The sequence below is a fragment of the Lampetra planeri genome, chromosome 77, assembly GCF_965212315.1.
Source record: "Lampetra planeri chromosome 77, kcLamPlan1.2.h2, whole genome shotgun sequence".
Lineage (NCBI taxonomy): Eukaryota > Metazoa > Chordata > Hyperoartia > Petromyzontiformes > Petromyzontidae > Lampetra > Lampetra planeri.
In genome coordinates this window covers 2,388,050-2,408,596 of record NC_136182.1, presented here as the reverse complement: position 1 = coordinate 2,408,596, position 20,547 = coordinate 2,388,050, and the positions used below count along the sequence as shown (strand labels likewise).

Sequence of the window (20,547 nt, the reverse complement as noted above, 5' to 3'; positions counted from 1 at the left end):
ACACAATTGCACGCTGCTACCGGCGATACATATCCCATGGCAGTGCCGTCGATTCTTAAAGATTATTATTATTGTTATCAGCTGAGCAAAGGATAGCTCCAATTGGTTGATATCATCATTATGTGGACATTCATAGTAGCAGACCAAATACTCGAAACGCGTGTTTTTAAATGTGGAGGAAAAAACCGGAGGACCCAGAAAAAATCCACTTGACCACCACAGGGAGAGAGACAGAGACGCGGAGACTACAAATGTACATCAGGCGCCAGGGTCGGGATCGAACCCTGGACCTCCTGCGTACCAGGCAAGTAAGTTAACATATCCTAGAATACCGTGGGCTTCAGGGTCCGGGATTGAACCAACGTCTCCTGTATACCAGGCGAGGTAGCTAACATCTAACATACCGTGGGCTTCAGGGTCCGGGATCGAACCCACGTCTCCTGTATACCAGGAGAAGTAGTTAACATCCCCTAGCACACCGTGGGCGTCAGGGTCCTGGATCGAACTAATGCCCTCCTGTATGCCAGGCGAGGTAGTTAACATCTCCTAGCCACCACGGCGCCCTTGTGGATGCATACGGATGTGAGTGATTGTCAGTCTAACAATGGACCCAAATGCCTGAGCATAGTGCCGAGCCATGGCTAACATCAGTAGCGAGTGATATTTGAACCAGTCCTGGGCCTCCTCTTCCCCTAGCTCGCCTCAAATAGGTACCCGGTGTAGCGGTGTGTAGTAGCAAACATCGCCACTGGGGAGAGATAAAGGCGGCCGGGCGTGATTGCGCCGTGGCGGCCTTCATTGGTGCTCCGTGAGTTTGATCCCAATCCTCACGCCACGGTGACTAGGAGATGTAAACTACCTCGCCTGGTATACAGGAGGTCGCGAGTTCGAACCCAACCCTTATGCCACGGTGACTAGGAAATGTTAACTACCTCACCTGGTATACTGGAGATCGTCGGTTCGACCGTGACGATGCCTGTTGCATATTTAGATATTTCGTGTCTCTCTCCCCCCATGGTGGTGACTGCATCAATTTTTCCCTCCACATGTAGAATCAACATCACGCGCTAAGAGTATTTGGCTGGTGCTATAAATGTCCACGTGTGTTGCTTTCACGACGCGAATTAGATATCACGCGATGATGAATGTATCATAGGGAACACATTTTTCTATAACGCGGATGCGAATTGGATATAACGTGATCGAGCAAACAGAGCTACGTCACAGTGCGAGTAGGAACAAGCGGTGGTCATAACGGCTGTCTCAGCGTTGTATCATCATCACCATCACACGAGGCATTGGGATGCTGCTGGATGCTTCTAGATCTAATTCGGTGTTCTTCAGGAATGTAACTTCTACGAACCGCGTTATAGGAGAACAGACTGTACGGGCAAACGCCCTTTATTAACAATACAACATAACGGAGACCTGAGACACCGCACGTTGAGACCGGTCCAGAATTTGCTTGTGTTGAATGAATGCTGATTAAATTGTGCTCTCCGCTAAAAGGTTGAAATGTATAATCGTGGCAGAATCGTCCACTTCATTGATAACACTGCATTGTCCACGTGCCATAAATATTATTTTCGCATTTTAAAATCTAGATTGACAAACTCATTTCTTTAGAACTGCTGATTTTTGTTGTGTAAATATTGTTGTCCTTACCCCCGCACCTCCGATTAGCACAGTCAGCTATGTACGGTGCAAAATAAGTTGAACATACACTACACTATACACTACATACTACACTAAACACTACGCTACACACTACACTATACACTACACTACTATACAAAATATCGATTTTACACTATGCTACTACTATACACGACATTACTATATTGTAATAAGTGGCTCCGACACGGCAGAACTGTATTTATTAAGGTTCTTCACAGCCACGACTCCTCTCGCTACGCGGATGCCGTCGTTCTTCCTTGGCGTTCACCCCGCTCTCCACCGCACCGCTGACTGGCGGCGCGCTGGGTAGCGGCTGAGCGGCTGGAGGTCGCGCCGCCACGTGGCTGGTGGAGATGGCGGGGCAGAAGCGACGGGGAGCTCCTCTTCGATCTTCAAACACCAACCCCGAACCTTCCGCTACCCCCTGCTTATATTCCCTTTTCCAAGGCTAAGCCTCGTCTCTAGCCACGCCCCTCTAGGAACCTTCGAGAACGTTCCAGAGGCTTCCATGCTAGCTACACCCATTAAACTTTCCCCCAGATAGAATCCCACCACTGATAGGCATGGACTGTCTGACAGTATATAAAGTGTAACCCCTCAATTATGCAGGAGATGGCGCTCGCTTATTACACTATACACTACGCTACTATAGACTACACTACAATACACTATACTATACACTACTACTAAACACTAGAATACTATACACTACACTACTGGACACTAGACTATACACTACTATACATTACACTACTATACACTACACTACTATACACTACACTACTGGCCACTACACTATATACTACTATACAGTACACTACTATACACTACACTATAATACATTAAACTATACACTACTATACACTTCTACTAAACACTACACTACTATACACTACACTACTGGACACTACACTATAGACTACTATGCAGTACGCTACTATACACTACACTACTATACACGACACTACTATACACTATACTCTTTGGGTCTTTCGGTAAAGTCACGTAGCTAGGTTCAAAGAAAATAACAAAAAAATATTTAAAAACTACGACGTTTCGATCGCAACACAAGCGTTCGTCATCAGGAAGAAAAATGAGGAAAGCTGCTGAGGCAGACTGTTTTAATGGTTTAAAATGGGTGTAGCCCAAGGGTCATAAACGAAGTGGGCGGGGCTAGTGAGGTTAATGTTACAAATTAGCATGTTAATGTAGGACCAGAGGGCGACCACGACGAGGGCGTGGAGGTGTCAATGTGAGAGATTTAACCTGTTAATGTAAAATCAGAGAGCTGAAAATAACAACTAACATCGGAAGGTGGTATGATGGGAACATCACAGCCAGTTATGACTTAAACTGGTTGATAACGTCCTTCCAATGATTGCTCAGTTTATACCCATTTTCTCGATTGAAGTTGTGTCTGTGTCGATATATGTGGATGGCTTCATGAACGAATTTATTATTTGAATTTCATTTTTTTGTTATTTTCTTTGAACCTATTTACGTGACGTTTCGGTAAAGTCACGTTTTACCTACGTGACTTTACCGAAAAAACCTAAGAATCTGATTGTTGTTGTTGTGTTGCCCTTTCCCGCACTGATAAAAGCAGCCACAAAGACCAAACCTCGCGGTGTTTATGTCGTCTTGAAGCTGAGTCAGCCCAGCTACTTCAGCAAAAATGGGCAGTCTGGAAACCCGAAGGTACCGACTCGTCTTATCAACAGCCTCAACATTGGTGCGGTGCGCTCGCCGGCAAAAATCAGTAACCAGTGCAGACTTCTCTAAGTCAAGCAGAAGGTCCTGGAAAGCTGTCTGCAAGCCCGATGCAGCCCAGCAACCTCCATAATTCAAGCAATTACTGGTTACACCAACTCGAGTTGCGATTAACCTGGTGCAGGTCACCAGGTCTAGGCGCATGAGCATCACATACGCCATGAGTGGCAGAAATACCTGCATGGTGAAAGAAAACACCATTGTGAGCATTTCGCCACTGCCAAAGTGCCGAGCACTTCAGAAAGAGAAGCATGGTAAAGCTCCTAGTCTAGACAACGTAACCCCCTGAACTACTGAAACATCTTGGATCCTGCGTGCAGGACTGGCGAGCAAGTTTCTTCTCCCCAATCGTGGATAAGGGCCAAAGTCAACCGCAGTGCCAAAGACGTCCACTCAAAGAGCATTTATTTATTTTTCGTATTTTGACTGTGGGCAATCAAGTTAAATGTAGAATTTGCTAAATGAATAAATCTCCACGATGGCGCAATGCCCGTGTCAGTCTAGAGCCATGAATGCACCATGACATGATCTCTTACTTTTAAGGCGATGGTCGTATAGCAGGATTGCGATGAGAATGAGCAAGGTAACTATGAGGAGAGGAGCCCAGTAGGTGTAATGAGGAATGGTGTCTCCATCTTCTGGAGAGAGGGAGAGAGAAAGAGAGAAAAAACTCACCTTCGCACTCAATTGCAAAGCAAACAACCAAAACAATTTGCTTTTATATGCACATGGCTTATATCACGAAATCAACCAAGATCTACCTTAAAACCACGATCGTTCCTAAAAAAATGGATCTTCAAGCGTGTGTCATTGCTGTTGCACGTGTGCTTAATACTTACGATGCAATTTCTTCCCGTTGATAACTTTTGTATTATGAAAATAAAAAAATAGGTTTTACCCTTTCTGGCAATAAAACAGGAGAGGTGTTAAGATGTTCCAACACCAAAGAGACTAAACCTTTTGCAAGGAATCAAGTCACTGCATTAACCACGGTACCTGTGTGTCCTTGAAATTGATTGGCCTACACCAGAGACAGCAGCCTTCTTTAGGTGCATAGTCTCACCACCAGCGTCAGACCAGAAAATGCCTAAAGGCGAACAGCACCAGGGCAATGCACTATCAGGGGATTCATAGCTCGGGGTGAAGAGCTACAAAATGGTATTTTTTGGATACTGGAAAAAAGGTCCCATTTTGTTACTTTTGTGTTGATTTGAAGCTTTCGTGACTGCAGGAATCCATACTCTTTGGTTCTTTTGGTAAAGTCACGTAGGTAGAAAAATAAAAGAAAACTAAAAATAATATAATATAAATAATGATAAAATAAAACAAAAAAGTAAATAATATAAATAATATTCTTTTATTTATTTTATTTTTCTACCTACGTGACTTTACCGAAAGAACCAAAGAATTTACACCATTGGAACCTCATTTGCCAGAAAAAAATATGATAATTGTTTTTTTACCCTTCTATCTGGCAACAACAACAAAAAAGGTGTCAGTTTTGTTGCCAGATAGAAGGGTAAAAAAACAATTATCAGAACCAAAGAATATAACTTTTGTGTTTTTTTGGTTAGGTGCAATATTCTTAATTTGTTTACTCGTTCACATTTTTTTTCGGCAGTAGTAGCAGTAGATGTGGGGGATTTTTATTTGCTTGCTATGTATGTGTGTGTTCATAATAGGTGGGGAGTGGTGGTGTAGCGGTTAGCGCTACGCTGCGCTACGAACCCGACGGCCCGAGTTGGATTTCTGATCACGGCCAACACTAATGACCATTATCTGAACCGGTACTGGACCTACCCTAGGTGTACTCAGCCTTAAATAAGTAACTGGTGCGGTGTGTAGTAAACATCGCCCCTGGGGAGACAGTGGCGGCCGGGCGTGGTGCTAGCCACCCACCCCCTTATGTGCCGTGCTGGCCTTAATAGGTGCTTGCTAACAGCACTTGCAACAACAATCTTTGAAGTCTATACGGGGGTCTTTGTCATAATAAAAGTTACTTTGGTATTCTTTGGGTCTTTCGGTAAAGTCACGTAGATAGGTTGAAAAAAAATAACAAAATACTACGACGTTTTTTTGTCCTGATGATGACCGCTTGCGTTGCGATCGAAACTTTGTAGTTTTTGGTTATTTTCTTTCAACCTATCTACGTGACTTTTCAGAAAGACCCAAAGAATATGAATTCCTGCAGTCACGAAAGCTTTAAGTAAATATTTAAGTTACGTTGGGTTAGATTGCGTAAATATAAATGTGGTGTGGTTAACCCCATCACCCACACCCGACACAGCCAATCAGTAAGGGGTTTGCGTCCATTTTGAGTTCGTTGTGTTTAGCGCTGTCAAAGACAACTGACGACTGAAAAAAAACCACATGAGACGATACGACCCTAAGCAGTTTCATTATGGTTACAATGAAACTGCTGTTTCTGCAGAAGCAAGGCGTGGACATCAGTGTGTTTGAGGCACTCCTATTCCATAGCCTCGTATCTAACCCCCTAAATCTGAACTCTGAACCCCAGTATAAACTGAAACTCTAGAAGATAATCGTCTTGGTTCTTTCGGTAAAGTCACGTAGAAGGTAAGTAATAAAATAATAAAAATAAAACATAATGAAATAATTCTCACGACCGAAACGTCGTGAGAATTGTATGGGGTAATTGAGCTTTCAGATCCATACGGCATACAGCCGTTTTAATAAGGACAATATTTGTGTCTATTTATTTGTGTTTTCCCCTTGTGATGGGACTTTTAAGGATGAACGTTGAGATTTATAAGGGCACGGGGTGACCGATAAGGTCTGAATTGGTCTGTAATAAGGGGCCGTCCATAAATTACGTCACGCGATTTTAGACGATTTTTGACCCCCCCCCCCTTCGTCACACGACGTCGTCACAAAAATTCAGACCCCCCCCTTCAAATATGACGTCACAAAGCTCTGCCCCCCCCCCCCCCCCGAAAAATAAAACATGCTTCAAATCGCTTTAAACTATTGTCATTGTAGTGCGTATTTAATGTGGCGCTGCACTCTGATGTAGGAGAAAACATTTATTAAAAAGTCTATTTAATTAATAGAACGCGTTGTCTATATTTATTTAAAGTTGCGCATTTTGATGTGACGTCACATTTATCAAACACCCCCCCCCCAGGTGCGTGACGTCATTTATGGACGGCCGCTAAGGTAGACACTGATAAGGAGTTAACAGGTTTGTAAATGTGACGTTAACCCACCACCACCACCTGACATAGACAAGCAGTAAGGGGTTTGTCGCGTAAAATAAAACGTGTACAATTCGTGACTAGTTCAGGACTAACTGGTTGTTGTGTGTTGGAGAGTTAAACCCAATGGGACATTTACAATTTGAGTAGCTGTGAAGTTTTGCTGGTGATTACAATAACCAGCAGCTTCATCGGGCGAATTGTGCCGGAATTCCGTGCGCTGAAGTGAGCTTAAGTCGTAAACCAAATCGGCACGGTTTGTGTTCATGTGACAAACAAACCCTCACTGTTTGGCTGTGTCGGGTGGTAGTGGTGGTGGGGTAACGACACATTTATACTTATGCAATTGAAGCCCAAAATAACTTTAATTATTAATAACATTGGTTGCGAAAGTCTACCACTTCATTTTGAATTGCCTTGTGTGTTGGGATTCTGTCATGCCCTACGAAATGAGGGTTCTGTATGGGATGAGACGAGGGTTCTGTGTGGGATAAGACTATGGTTCTGTATGGGATGACTTGAGGGTTCTGTATGGGATGAGACGAGGTTTCTATATGCGATGACTTGAGGATTCTGTATGGGATGAGACGAGGGTTCCATATTGGATGAAACGAGGGTTCTGGAAGAGAGAGACGCAAACTCCAAATATACAGCAGGCATCAGGTGCGTGATCGATCCCACGACATCCTCCTTACCAGGCAAGGTAGTTCACATCCCTTGTCACCACAAAATGTTACGTGGTTACCCGCTTCAACTGCATTCTCTGTCACGTTAATTGTTTCCCCCTTATTCTATTCAATGACATCAAAGTCGCCGTGAGGATAACATTGAGGTAAACAAATTTTATTTGTGCCTCGCAGCAAGATCCTATTTGGTTCGCTTTTTGACTGGTGGAGTTTGTATTCTCTCCCCTTGCTCTGCATGGGTTACCCCCTGGTTTCCTCCATAGCTCACTGATATTCTCCCCAAAAAATCCACCAACCCAATGCCGAAAATGTACCTGCAATTCAGGCTTTCCTGGGTTAAAATAAACGTAACAAAAACAAGACAATACAAATTAAACAGTCATCCTCTCCATACCGCGCGCCACTGTCGTCACCGTCACGACGTCGCTCCTCTCCGTCGTCGTTGCCCCGCCCACGTTGTTGGAGACCTCACAGGCGACCGCGTCCCCGTGCCGCGCGTTGTGCAGGGTCCACGACTCCGTGTGGACCCCGGTCGCTGTTAGGTTCTCCTCCGAGCTCGCGTCTCCCCTGAGCCAGGAGTAGGAGATGGGAGGAAAGCCCTGGTGCACGACGCAGCGCAGAGACAGGGAGCCTCCCACGTGCGCCACGGGGTTACGGGGAGAGACCTCGGGCTTGGACATGGTCTCTGAGATACACGGACATAGAGAGAGAGACGTGAAGATTACTAAGTGTTGTAGTGTACTCTTTGGTTCTTCCGGTAAAGTCACGTAGGTAGAAAAAAAAACATTATTTTGTTTTATTAAATCCTTTATATTAAGTTCGCTTGCTTGCTTGCGTGCTTGCGTGCTTGCTTGTTTGCTTACGACCGTGCAAATCTTTCGGTCATTTTTTAACCCACTTCCCGTGATCCAACCGAGCTGACATTTTCCACACAGACTCGTTGTGCGTGACAATTAGTTTTCGTGAAAAAAATTTTCAAAAATTTTACACTGTTTAGAGATTTTTTTTTAAAATATTTAATTACCAATTGCTTAATGCTGGCAGACAATCATCTGATCCATAGGTGGCAGCCATCTCAAGCCAGAGGACGAGATGACTCTAGCCACCACGCATATAAAGGATTTATAGTGAACAACTTTGTTTTTACGGGTTAATTTTTTTTTTCTACCTACGTTACTTTACCGAAAGAACCAAAGAGTATGGATTACTGCAGTCACGAAAGCTTCAAATCAAGATTGTTATAATGTAGTATATAGTGTAGTGTATAGTAGTGTAGTGTATCACAGTGTATAGTGTAGTGTATAGAGACAGGGAGCCTCCTCCCTCCTGCACCAAGGGGTGCAAGAGGGAGGAGAGATACAAAGACAAAGATGCCCCTTCATATCATGTAAGAGATTGTTGGGGCAAGTTCTGTTAGTAGCGAGCAGGGCCGATGAAGGCCAGGACAGCACATGAGGCATCATCGACTTATCGATGATCCGCATGCTCAGTGATAATAATACTAAGACTCGGCCCACTAACTGGATTATAGCAGAGCCACAGCCAATCAGACATCAATCAAATTAAGCCCACTGAGTAGATGATAATAGAGCCACGGCCAATCAGACATCAAACTCAGCCCACTAAGGTGATGATAGCAGAGCCACAGCCAATCAGACATCAATAAAACTCGGCCCACTAAGTGGATAATAGCAGAGACACAGTCAATCAACATTAATAAAACTCCGCCCCCCACTGTTGCAACTACTGTACTGTAGAGGCGATCACGTGGACTTCGGATAAACCGGAGCAACATATTTGTTTGGTTTAAACACAGTGTGACTTGTAATACACATTTCCAAGAATAACAATGTTGTATAACTGTGTTTAGATTATTAATTTGGGCTTAAGGGAACATCCCCCAAGATATCAATTTACGTAAAAATCTCAAAAGTGCTGCAAGTCGGATAAAGCGCACACGGACATTCGAAAGTCTATGCAGCAGTATAGTAGAACTGACTGTACCCCAAAACCTTTCCATCGTACGGGGGGCTGGTGGGATGAGGGGTGGTTACGGTCTCAAAAACGGCCGCTATCGGCAAAATCCGTGATCTGCCATCTCGAAGGCATTCATGGGAAAAATAATAACTGGGAGGGGCGTGCTTAGTTCACGGTTCTTAATACAACACCCACCCCTTCTTAAGTTTGATATGATATACGCCACGTCAACCCAACACATTACGCGGGAAAGTATATTTAAGTGCAATGTGACCGATGTTTGCCGTGATGTTAAATATATAACTCGTAAGAGCAAATGGAAAGACTGAAAAAAATTAATGGAGTGTACAGTACCGGTACCATGTGCCTCAGCTGACCTGGGAATGCATGGGAATTCCTCATGAAGAGATAGGAGTCTGTGCATAGTAGTGTTGTGTAAAGTAGTATATTAGTTGTAGCAGTGTAGTAGTGTATAGTAGTGTGGTGAATAGTCGTGTATAGTGTAGTGTGTAGTAGTGTAGTGTATAGTGTAGTGTATAGTCGTGTAGTGAATAGTAGTGAAAAGTGTAGTGTATAGTAGTGTAGTTTATAGTAGTGTAGCGTATAGCAGTGTATAGTGTAGTAGTGCTTGGAGTCTTTCGCAAGGGAAAGGGAGGTCTAGATCACACTACTCAACACGCTGCTGCAGCCGTGACTCTCTCCAGAACGAACGGGCTGAGAAACGAACAAACGAACAGTACCATACTGTACACGTCAACCTGAAAATGAAGAAAAGGCTATTATTGACTCAGCGCTCTCACCTTCCATAAGTCTAACATTACATTTTAACTTTTTAACTCATCTAAATCTAATTGATTTGTTTTACGTTTTTATTTGTTCTTGGTAAGGCCCCACTGAGCTATGCAGCTCTTTTTGCAGAAGAGATCTATCACAAATTATGGCTGCTCAACGAAATTGCTTCTCATCGTGAAGGAAATGTATTTCTAGATTTGAAGCTTTCGTGACTGCAATGATTCATATTCTCAGGTTTTTTCGGTAAAGTCACGTAGGTAAAAACATTAAAATTAATGAAAGTAAAATAAAACAAAACAAAAATAAAATTCACGACGTTTCGGAGGCAACACAAGTCTCCTTCATCAGGTGGGACCGTCACAGCCGAATTAGCTGCATCACTTGATGCATGTGTGGATTCTCCAGCATCACTTGATGCAGCTAATTCGGCTGTGACGGTCCCACCTGATGAAGGAGACTTGTGTTGCCTCCGAAACGTCGTGAATTTTATTTTTGTTTTGTTTTATTTTACTTTCATTAATTTTAATGTTTTTACCTACGTGACTTTACCGAAAAAACCTGAGAATAAGGAAATGTATAGCAGCCAAATACTATAAACATGTAACGTTGATTCTAAAACTGGAGCAAAACACCGGAGGACCTGGAGAAAAATCCATGCGACCATGGGAAGAGACATGCAGACTCCAAATATACAGGCGTCAGGGTCGGGACCAAACCCACGCCCTCCTGTATACCGGGCGAGGTAGTTAACATTTACTAGCCACCATGGCGTCATGGTCGGGATCGAACCCACAACCTTCTGTATGCCAGGCGAGGTAGTTAACTTCTCGCTACCCATGGCGTCCAACTCTTAGTCGTACGCCTGCCTCGGTGTAGCATCATCATCATCGTCACACAAGGCATTGGGATGATGTTGGATGATGCTTCTAGATGCTACCCACCACATTCTTCAGTCTATGTGCAACCCCTAAGTTACATATCTCGTGGCGTTATCATGGACTGCGCTTAACCCCCATACACTATAAATCATTATTTATTATAACGCGACTTTTCTTCAGGAACACAACTACTACTACTACCGTGTCACAGGAGAACAGCAAGAGAGTGTAATTAATGAGGGCACTGATAAAGAAAATGGTGGCCGGCTGAACCTCACTGCCTCATTGGACGCTGTGGATCAACGTGTGACCTGGGACTCGCGATGGGCCACATGGGAGTCAAGATGGAGACAAGACAGCATGTGTGGATTCTCCAGCAGTAGTAGCATATATGTATGTTGCTGAACTTCTATCGCACCGTACGTAGCCTCACCATGCTAATCGGAGGAGCAGGGGGAAGAACAACAAACATAACACAACAACAAGCCAGACTAAATAGTTTGTCAATATAGATGATAATCTAAAAGTGCGTAGTTCTCTGTGGCTTCCTAATATTGGAAGCAAGAGCGTTCCAGACGCCCGCAGAAGCAGCGCACCCGAAAGCGCCGTGCGATTATGCAGCGAGCACCATCTTTGTTCGATGGCCAGCCAAAAGCCACCGCTGCGAGGATGAGCAGAATGTGGCGTGAGCAGAGTGCAGCTAGAGTACAATACTTCTTTACAGTGCAGACTGTACATGCATCTGGCGGTCGACCACGAATGGTCGAGAGCCACAAGATGAGAGACAACAGCAGTGGTAGTAACATGGGAAGCAGTGCCCACTGTTGGAAAGTTATTGCTGAAGGCCTAACGAAACATAAGTTGCTTAGGGCCTTCAACAGTGGTTTTTAACCTCTACTGCAGCCTGCACCCCTTTGGTTCTCAGAAAGGGAATCTTGCACCCCCAGGGGGTGCGTGCACCCCAGATTAAGAACCACTGGTCTACAATAAACTTAATCCGGCCCTGCCAATTGGACAAAGTACCAATGAAAGTATGCCTGAAACAAGTGAGTGACAGTGGCGGGAGTGACACGGAGCAGCAGCAGTGCCAATTGTAGAAAGTTGTCACTGAAGGCCTAACCAGACTGAAGCATTTGATGAACTGATACAAACTTCCATCATAAATCTCGCAACTAACACCAGTGAGTGCAGATTTATTTACATGTAAAAATTACTTTTGCATATATTCTTAGTGAGAAAGCTAGCCCAGGAAAAAATATACTTGACACCTTAAATGTGTAGTCTATTTTTACTAATTCGGTACGTTACTAACACTTCTTTTTCCACGCGATTGCCCCACTCATGTGGGGGTGTTCCACCATATCCGATCGCACCACATCCGCCCCCCCCACCTCTCCTTCTGCCTCTTGATCTCTTTCCCTTCCACTTGCAACGATTTCCACCTTCTGACCCACGTAATTTTCCTGTCGTCTCTCAACATGACCGAATCATGCCCAGAGCTCTTTACTCATGGATGTCCAGTCGGGGTACGGGGTAAGAACATTACAACAACAAAGACAGTGACAAAAACACGATAGTCGTGCAAAGTACAAGAAAGGTAAATAAATCGCCCAAACACAATACAAATACAACACTCAAACATCCCCAATCCCATCAGGCAAAGCCCACTGAGGTATTCACTTATTTTTCTGAAGCGACCTCGCCATCACAAATGATAGCTCAACAAAGTGGCCCATCATCATTTCGACATTTATAGCAGCACAATAATCTAAACAGTCTAAATCGCGTGTTTCTAAATGCGTCTGTGAACCCAAGATGGGATGGACAGGGGGCGTGATATCCACACCCTTTGGCCGGCAGTAGAGCGCCTCCGGGACCAGTTGCTTTTGATGGCCCGATTTTGATGCGAAAAAAAAAGCCACCGAATAAATTGACTCGACTTGGAAGCCGAGACGGGTCCTGTGAGTGCTTGCTTTGTCTGCTTAGTGCTGGGGCAATTGCCTTGATGCGTTTAGTTTGGTTGTTTTTGTTTTAAATTGGCGGAGGGAGGGGGAATTCCTCACTTGGCAACACAATTTTTACGATCAAATTGAGTTTAATTTGTTTAGCAATTGTATTACGAGATTAATCGTGCACCCCCTGATACGGGCATAGAGTTACGGACTGAGCGGGTTAATTGATGCCCGGAACCTTAGATGAAAGACATGGAAGGTCGGCTACTCTTTTTAGAAATAACTCATATTTTACTGAAACACATTAACTGCTTTTTGTTTTGTTTAGTTTCTTGTCCTTCCCCCACACCTCCAATTAGCATGGTTGGCTATGTACAGTGTGAAATAAGTTAAACATACATATAACACTCTACATTATGCTACACACACTATGTTATACACTGTACACGACACTATACACTAAACTGTTATACACTAAGCTCCTATACACTACTATACACTACACTACTATGAACTACACTACTATACACTACACTATTATACACTACACTATACACTCCTATACACTGCTATACACTACACTATTACACACTACACTATACACTACACTATTATACATTGAGCTCATGCATACACGCACATAACGTAGACGGTAACCGTCAGGGAAGCTATACTGCAGCCATTCATGGTACAGGGCAGCAGGGTGGCATAGTCTTAACGCCTGCGCCTCACATTAAGAAGGGGGGGGCTGGTTTTGATTACCAACTTGGGCGTCTTTTAGTGTGGAGTTTGCATGCTCTCCCCGTTATTATTGCATGTGTTTCCCTGTGAGTTCTCCAGTTTTGCTTGCATTGTTAAAATCTAACTGGTATTGGCCAAACATCCCAATGACCTGGAAATTAATTCATATCAAAGCACACACAGCAGTAGCAGCAGCGGCAGGAGCAGCAGCAGCAACATTCTGAAAAAAAATGTCTCGAGGCTCAGTGAGATAAGGTCGCACTCATTATACACAGAGTTATTGCCACAAATGCACCACAATATGACAATAGATTTAGATTTAAAGCTTTCGTGACTGCAGGGATTCATCTTCTTGGTTCTTTCGGTAAAGTCACGTAGAAGGGAAGTAATAAAATAATAAAAATACAACATAATAAAATAATTCTCACGACGTTTCGGCCACAACACAAGTGTCCGTCCTCAGGTGAAAACCAGGTCTGTCGAGGCGACAGCGACTGAATGAAACAGCACACGTGCTTGGAGCATGTATATAAGCTGGGTTGGAAGGGGGGAAGAAAGGGGGAGCCTTAACAAAATAATATGCATATCAAGAGGAATTTAGCATATTTATGGGAAATGCAGGTATGTGATTAGTACTGCGTATGCCCGTGCATTATGCAGGATTAGCAGCATCAAAGGGAGGGGATATGGGAAATGCAGATATGTGATATGGGAAATGCAGGTATGTGAAAAGTACTATTTATGCCCGTGCATTATGCAGGATTAGCAGCATCAAAGGGAGGGGATAGGGGTAGCATTAATGAAGGGAAGGAGTGTTAATAGTATGTAGCTGCAGTAACTAAAACCACCACGTAAACAACTAAAGTATAAACTACATATTCTTAGGTTTTTTCGGTAAAGTCACGTAGGTAAAACATTAAAATTAATAAAAGTAAAATAAAATAAAATAAATCACGACGTTTCGGAGGCAACACAAGCTTCCGTCTTCAGGTGGAACCGTCACAGCCAGACAGCTGTATCAAGTAAATGAGAGATTACAGGAGATACCACTCCGTATATATAATGGTTGAGGGGGGGGGGCAGGAATGGCCCACTTTTTATTATTATGGTAAGGTGCGGTTTGAGACCATGAATAGACTGCACAACAAAAGACTGAGCCTTTATTATGGAGAGGTTCGGTTTGTGACTACGCCTAGCCTACATAATAAAAGTGTGAAAAAAGAAAGCTAAACCTGGTAGAAAGCTAAACCTGGTGAAACAACTGGCTGTCCATCAGTAACCTGCAATAGTTTTCTGTCAAATAAGATGGTTCAAATAAGTGTAGTTAAATCTTTTTTGCATGGTTAATCACATCTTTCCAATGATTAAAGGTGCGGCTTGAGACTATGAATAGACTGCATAACAAAAGACTGAGCCTTTATTATGGAGAGGTTCGGTTTGTGACTACGCCTGGCCTGCATAACAAAAGTGTAAAAAAAGAAAGCTTAACATGGTAGAAAGCTAAACATGTTAAATCAAAACTGGCTGTCTATCAGTAACCTGTAATAGTTTTCTGTCAAATAAGATGGTCCAAATAAGTGTAGTTAAATCTTTTTTGCATGGTTAATCACATCTTTCCAATGGTTACTCAGTTTGTAACCATCATCACGGTTGAAATTATGTCTGTGTTTGTATATTTGTATGGCTTCGTGTACAAACCTTTGATGGTAGCCAGGAGGTTTGCAGAGAACCTTTGTCTCGGAAAAGACAATTTCATGAGAGCCCACCGAGTTGTAGCAATGATCGGCAACGGCCGAAGAATCAGTTCTGCCGTGTTTCAGATCTGACTTGTGCTCGCGGACACGATCAGAAACATGACGTTTCGTTTCTCCAATATAGCAATCACCACAAATGCAACTCAATTTGTAGACTCCAGGGTACTGTAAGTCAGGAACGACATCCTTCACAGATGGAATCAGATCACGGATTTTATGCACTGTACTGAATCGGACTTGGATCTTATGTTTGTTAAGAATTTTGGAGATCTTTTTGGTCACGCCTGCTATCTATGGTAACATGATAGTTTTGGTCGGAATTTCATGTGGCTGTTTCTGTGTGGTGGGAGAAACAGCTTGGCGGATAGTGCGGTCAGAGTATCCGTTCATCCTGAGGGCCCGATATACATGTCTTAATTCACCGGCCAGGTGGTGTTGGTCAGAAATGCCATGGGCTCTGTGGTATAGCGTTTTGATGAGAGAATTCTTTTGAGATGGGTGGTGGTGGGAATCCGGTTTCAAGTAGGAATCTGTGTGGGTGGCTTTCCTGTAGACAGAATGTCCCAAGGATCCGTCAGGCCTCCTCTCAAACAGAATATCCAAGAATGGTAGTTTACCGTCTTTCTCCACTTCCATGGTGAATCTGAAGAATGGGTGTCTAGAATTGATGTGGTCCAAGAAGTGGTTCAATGCTGGGAGGCCATGTGGCCAGATGACTAAAGTGTCATCAACATACCTCTTCCACAGGGAAGGACGCAGGGTGGATGTCTGGATGGCGTCTGATTCAAACTTTTCCATGAACATGTTGGCTATAACTGGTGACAAAGGGGAGCCCATAGGGGTACCCTCATTCTGTTTGTAGAAGGTGCCATTCCAGGTAAAATAGGTGTTGGTGAGGCAATGCCTAACCAGCGCAGGTACATCAGAATTCAATCCATGTTGGACTAAGTCCTCAATTATTGTTAGGGTGTCCGGTACTGGGACTTTGGTGAACAGAGATACTACATCAAAGCTGACGAGGATGTCATCAGGAGATAGAACCATGTCCTTAACCATAGAGACTAATTGGGTTGAGTTGAGTACTGCTGAAGAGGTCTTGCCTGTGAAGGGGAGCAGAGTATTTGATAAAAAACGGGCTCCAAGTCCGATTCAGTACAGTGCATAAAATCCGTGATCTGATTCCATCTGTGAAGGATGTCGTTCCTGACTTACAGTACCCTGGAGTCTACAAATTGAGTTGCATTTGTGGTGATTGCTACATTGGAGAAACGAAACGTCATGTTTCTGATCGTGTCCGCGAGCACAAGTCAGATCTGAAACACGGCAGAACTGATTCTTCGGCCGTTGCCGATCATTGCTACAACTTGGTGGGCTCTCATGAAATTGTCTTTTCCGAGACAAAGGTTTTCTGCAAACCTCCTGGCTACCATCAAAGGTTTGTACACGAAGCCATACAAATATACAAACACAGACATAATTTCAACCGTGATGATGGTTACAAACTGAGTAACCATTGGAAAGATGTGATTAACCATGCAAAAAAGATTCAACTACACTTATTTGGACCATCTTATTTGACAGAAAACTATTACAGGTTACTGATAGACAGCCAATGTTGATTTACCATGTTTAGCTTTCTACCAGGTTAAGCTTTCTTTTTTCACACTTTTGTTATGCAGGCCAGGCGTAGTCAGAAACCGAACCTCTCCATAATAAAGGCTCAGTCTTTTGTTATGCAGTCTATTCATAGTCTCAAGCCGCACCTTTAATCATTGGAAAGATGTGATTAACAATGCAAAAAAGATTCAACTACACTTATTTGAACCATCTTATTTGACAGAAAACTATTGCAGGTTACTGATGGACAGCCAGTTGTTTCTCCAGGTTTGGCTTTCTACCAGGTTTAGCTTTCTTTTTTCACACTTTTATTATGTAGGCTAGGCGTAGTCACAAACCGAACCTCTCCATAATAAAGGCTCAGTCTTTTGTTGTGCAGTCTATTCATGGTCTCAAACCGCACCTTACCATAATAATAAAAAGTGGGCCATTCCTGCCCCCCCCCCCCTCAACCATTATATATACGGAGTGGTATCTCCTGTAATCTCGCATTTACTTGATACAGCTGTCGGGATGTGACGGTTCCACCTGAAGACAGAAGCTTGTGTTGCCTCCGAAACGTCGTGATTTTTATTTTATTTTACTTTTATTAATTTTAATGTTTACCTACGTGACTTTACCGAAAAAACCTAAGAATATGAATCCTTGCAGTCACGAAAGCTTCAAATATAGTATAAACTACATATTATCATCAGTATACTAAATATACTCTACAATAAGCTTAGTTACTAACAGTAAGTAATACATTACAATTCTACGTCGTAAAAAAAGATATATATATACAAATATATATAATATGCTTCCATCTAAACTCTCTTACATCCCACGAGTCTACACCCTACTATATACTGCCATAGGGTTTGTCTATGGCAGTATATAGTAGGGTGTAGACTCGTGTGATGTAAGAAAATAAAGTTTAGATGGAAGCATATTGTATATATTTTTTACGACGTAGAATTGTAATGTATTACTTACTGTTAGTAACTCAGCTTATTGTAGAGTATATTTAGTATACTGATGATAATATGTAGTTTATACTTTAGTTGTTTACGTGGTGGTTTTAGTTACTGCAGCTACACACTATTAACACTCCTTTCCTTCATTAATGCTACCCCTATCCCCTCTCTTTGATGCTGCTAATCCTGCATAATGCACGGGCATAAATAGTACTATTCACATACCTGCATTTCCCATATCACATACCTGCATTTCCCATATCCCCTCCCTTTGATGCTGCTAATCCTGCATAATGCACGGGCATACGCAGTACTAATCACATACCTGCATTTCCCATAAATATGCTAAATTCCTCTTGATATGCATATTCTTTTGTTAAGGCTCCCCCTTTCTTCCCCCCTTCCAACCCAGCTTATATACATGCTCCAAGCACGTGTGCTGTTTCATTCAGACGCTGTCGCCTCGACAGACCTGGTTTTCACCTGAGGACGGCTACTTGCGTTGTGGCCGTAACGTCGTGAGAATTATTTTATTATGTTTTATTTTTATTATTTTATTACTTCCCTTCTACGTGACTTTACCGAAAGAACCAAGAAGATGAATATTAAAATAGGTTTTCCCCTTTTTTCTGGCAACAAAAAAGGTGTTAAGATGTTAAAACACCAAACTGAAACTTTTAACAAGGAATCATGGCTGCATTAACCACATATACTTGTGGTCAGAATGCAAAAAAAAACATACTCTGATAGTATATGCATTGCATATATGCATATGCATTGTCTTTGGAACTGATTGGTCCACACCAGAGACAGCTTTCTTTCGAGCCTAGGCTCTAGGATTGAAAGAAAGCCTAGGCTCGAGGCTCGAAAGAAAGCTGTATCTGGTGTGGACCAATCAGTTTCAAAGACAATGCATATACTATCAGAACCTGTAAGCCCCAGGCTACTGTGGGCTCGCCTTCCCATCAACGAGAAGTGGGGAGTTGTGGTCGTGGTTACTTATGCCCCTACCGAAAATGAACATCAGTGAAGGGATGCAGGCAAAGCTGATGAGTTAGATGCCTTCTATGACCCACTGTCAGAGGTGTTAGCTAAAGTGGCCCCTCGGTATAGAGTCATCGTTTTAGTTACTTGAACGCCCGAGTGGGTCATGATGCTGGCACCTGGGCTAGAGTGATTGGAAGGCTTGGGCCAGATCAGCTCAATAACAATGGTAGGAGGCTGCTAGACTTCTGTGTAGCCCATGGGATTGTAATTACTAACATGCTGTTCCGACATTGGCACATCCACACAACTTCATGAAGGCATGCTGGGTCCAAGAAAGAACATCTGCTGAACTATATAGTGATGGAATAGCGGATGTGGGCCCATGTCCTTGACACTAGGACCTACCGTGGAGTTGATCTGCCACTGACCATCGGCCTGTCATCTGTAAGATGCGCCTGTCACTCTTCCACTCCGGTGTACATCCAGGATCCCATTGAAACGCACAATTGGCTGGTCTTAGCTAACTAATGAAAGTTGCAAGCGAGAATTTCATTTTCTTGGTTCTTTAGGTAAAGTCACGTAGAATGGCAAATAATAAAATAATAAAAATAAAACATTATAAAATATTATTTCCCTTCTACGTGACTTTACCGAAAGAACCAAGAAGGTGAATCCCTGCAGTCACGAACGCTTTAAATCGAGAATTTCATTATTCAACATTGCCTTGCCAAGCACGCTGAGGAGAGGCTTGTGGAACCCCAATGTGGTTTCAGGTCAGGGCAGTCCTACACAGACGCCATATTTTCTGTCTGCTACAGCAGATGTGTAGGGAATTCCAACAGGACCTACATCTCTACGTTATTGACCTGGTCAAGGCCTATGATACAATCAATATGCCTAGGCACTGGATTGTTCATTGTGCTTTCGGAGTCCCTGCCTCTCTGCTCACATTCATTAAGGACCTTCATGATGGTGGGCAGGACCGGGTAAAGCTGCGTGGCTGGGAGTTGGAGCCATTCCCTGTTCACTTTGGGGTGCGACAGAGATGTCCTCTGGCTCCCACATTATTGAACATCTTATTTGACCACATAGTTCATGAAGCCTTCTATGGCTGTACCGGAGGAATATTCATCTGGTACAGATACAATGGGATGGGGGATCGATGCCCAGGTATGGTCAAGGGATGGCTTCCTATTGGTCAATCATGTTACGTATGCCGATCATCTGGTGATTGCTGCTTACTTGGAGGAGGAGTTGGAGGCACTGCTGCTAAACCTAAGAAATGGGACCTTACCATGAGCCCCACCAAAACTAATCACCTGCTTGGGTATGTTGTGCTATCAAGCGCTCCACCCCCTCAACTCGCCATTGGTGATGTGGCAGTTGTGGAGAGAGTGGAGAGTTTTCTATATGTAATGTAGTAACTCGGCGGAAGACGACTTCACGGGTAACACACTCTTTATTTTATCAAACTCGTTCACAGGTGACTAACACCTACTTTGTATCTCGGGTGACAAACACCCACTTAGTATCTCGGGTGACAAA

At 43.3% G+C, this 20,547-nt stretch overlaps 1 protein-coding gene across 3 annotated transcripts in view; it reads right to left on the bottom strand.

Annotated features, from left to right (window-relative positions):
- Positions 1–20,547, bottom strand: part of LOC144738098 (uncharacterized) — a 60,795-nt gene that overhangs the window by 13,533 nt on the left and 26,715 nt on the right. For all 3 annotated transcript variants that reach the window (XM_078621008.1, XM_078621007.1, XM_078621006.1), the window contains exons 3-4: positions 7,743–8,033; positions 3,984–4,085 (exon numbers count right to left, since the gene is read on the bottom strand). In XM_078621008.1, coding sequence (XP_078477134.1) covers positions 3,984–4,085; positions 7,743–8,033 — 393 coding nt within the window. The remainder of the gene's footprint in view (positions 1–3,983; positions 4,086–7,742; positions 8,034–20,547) is intronic.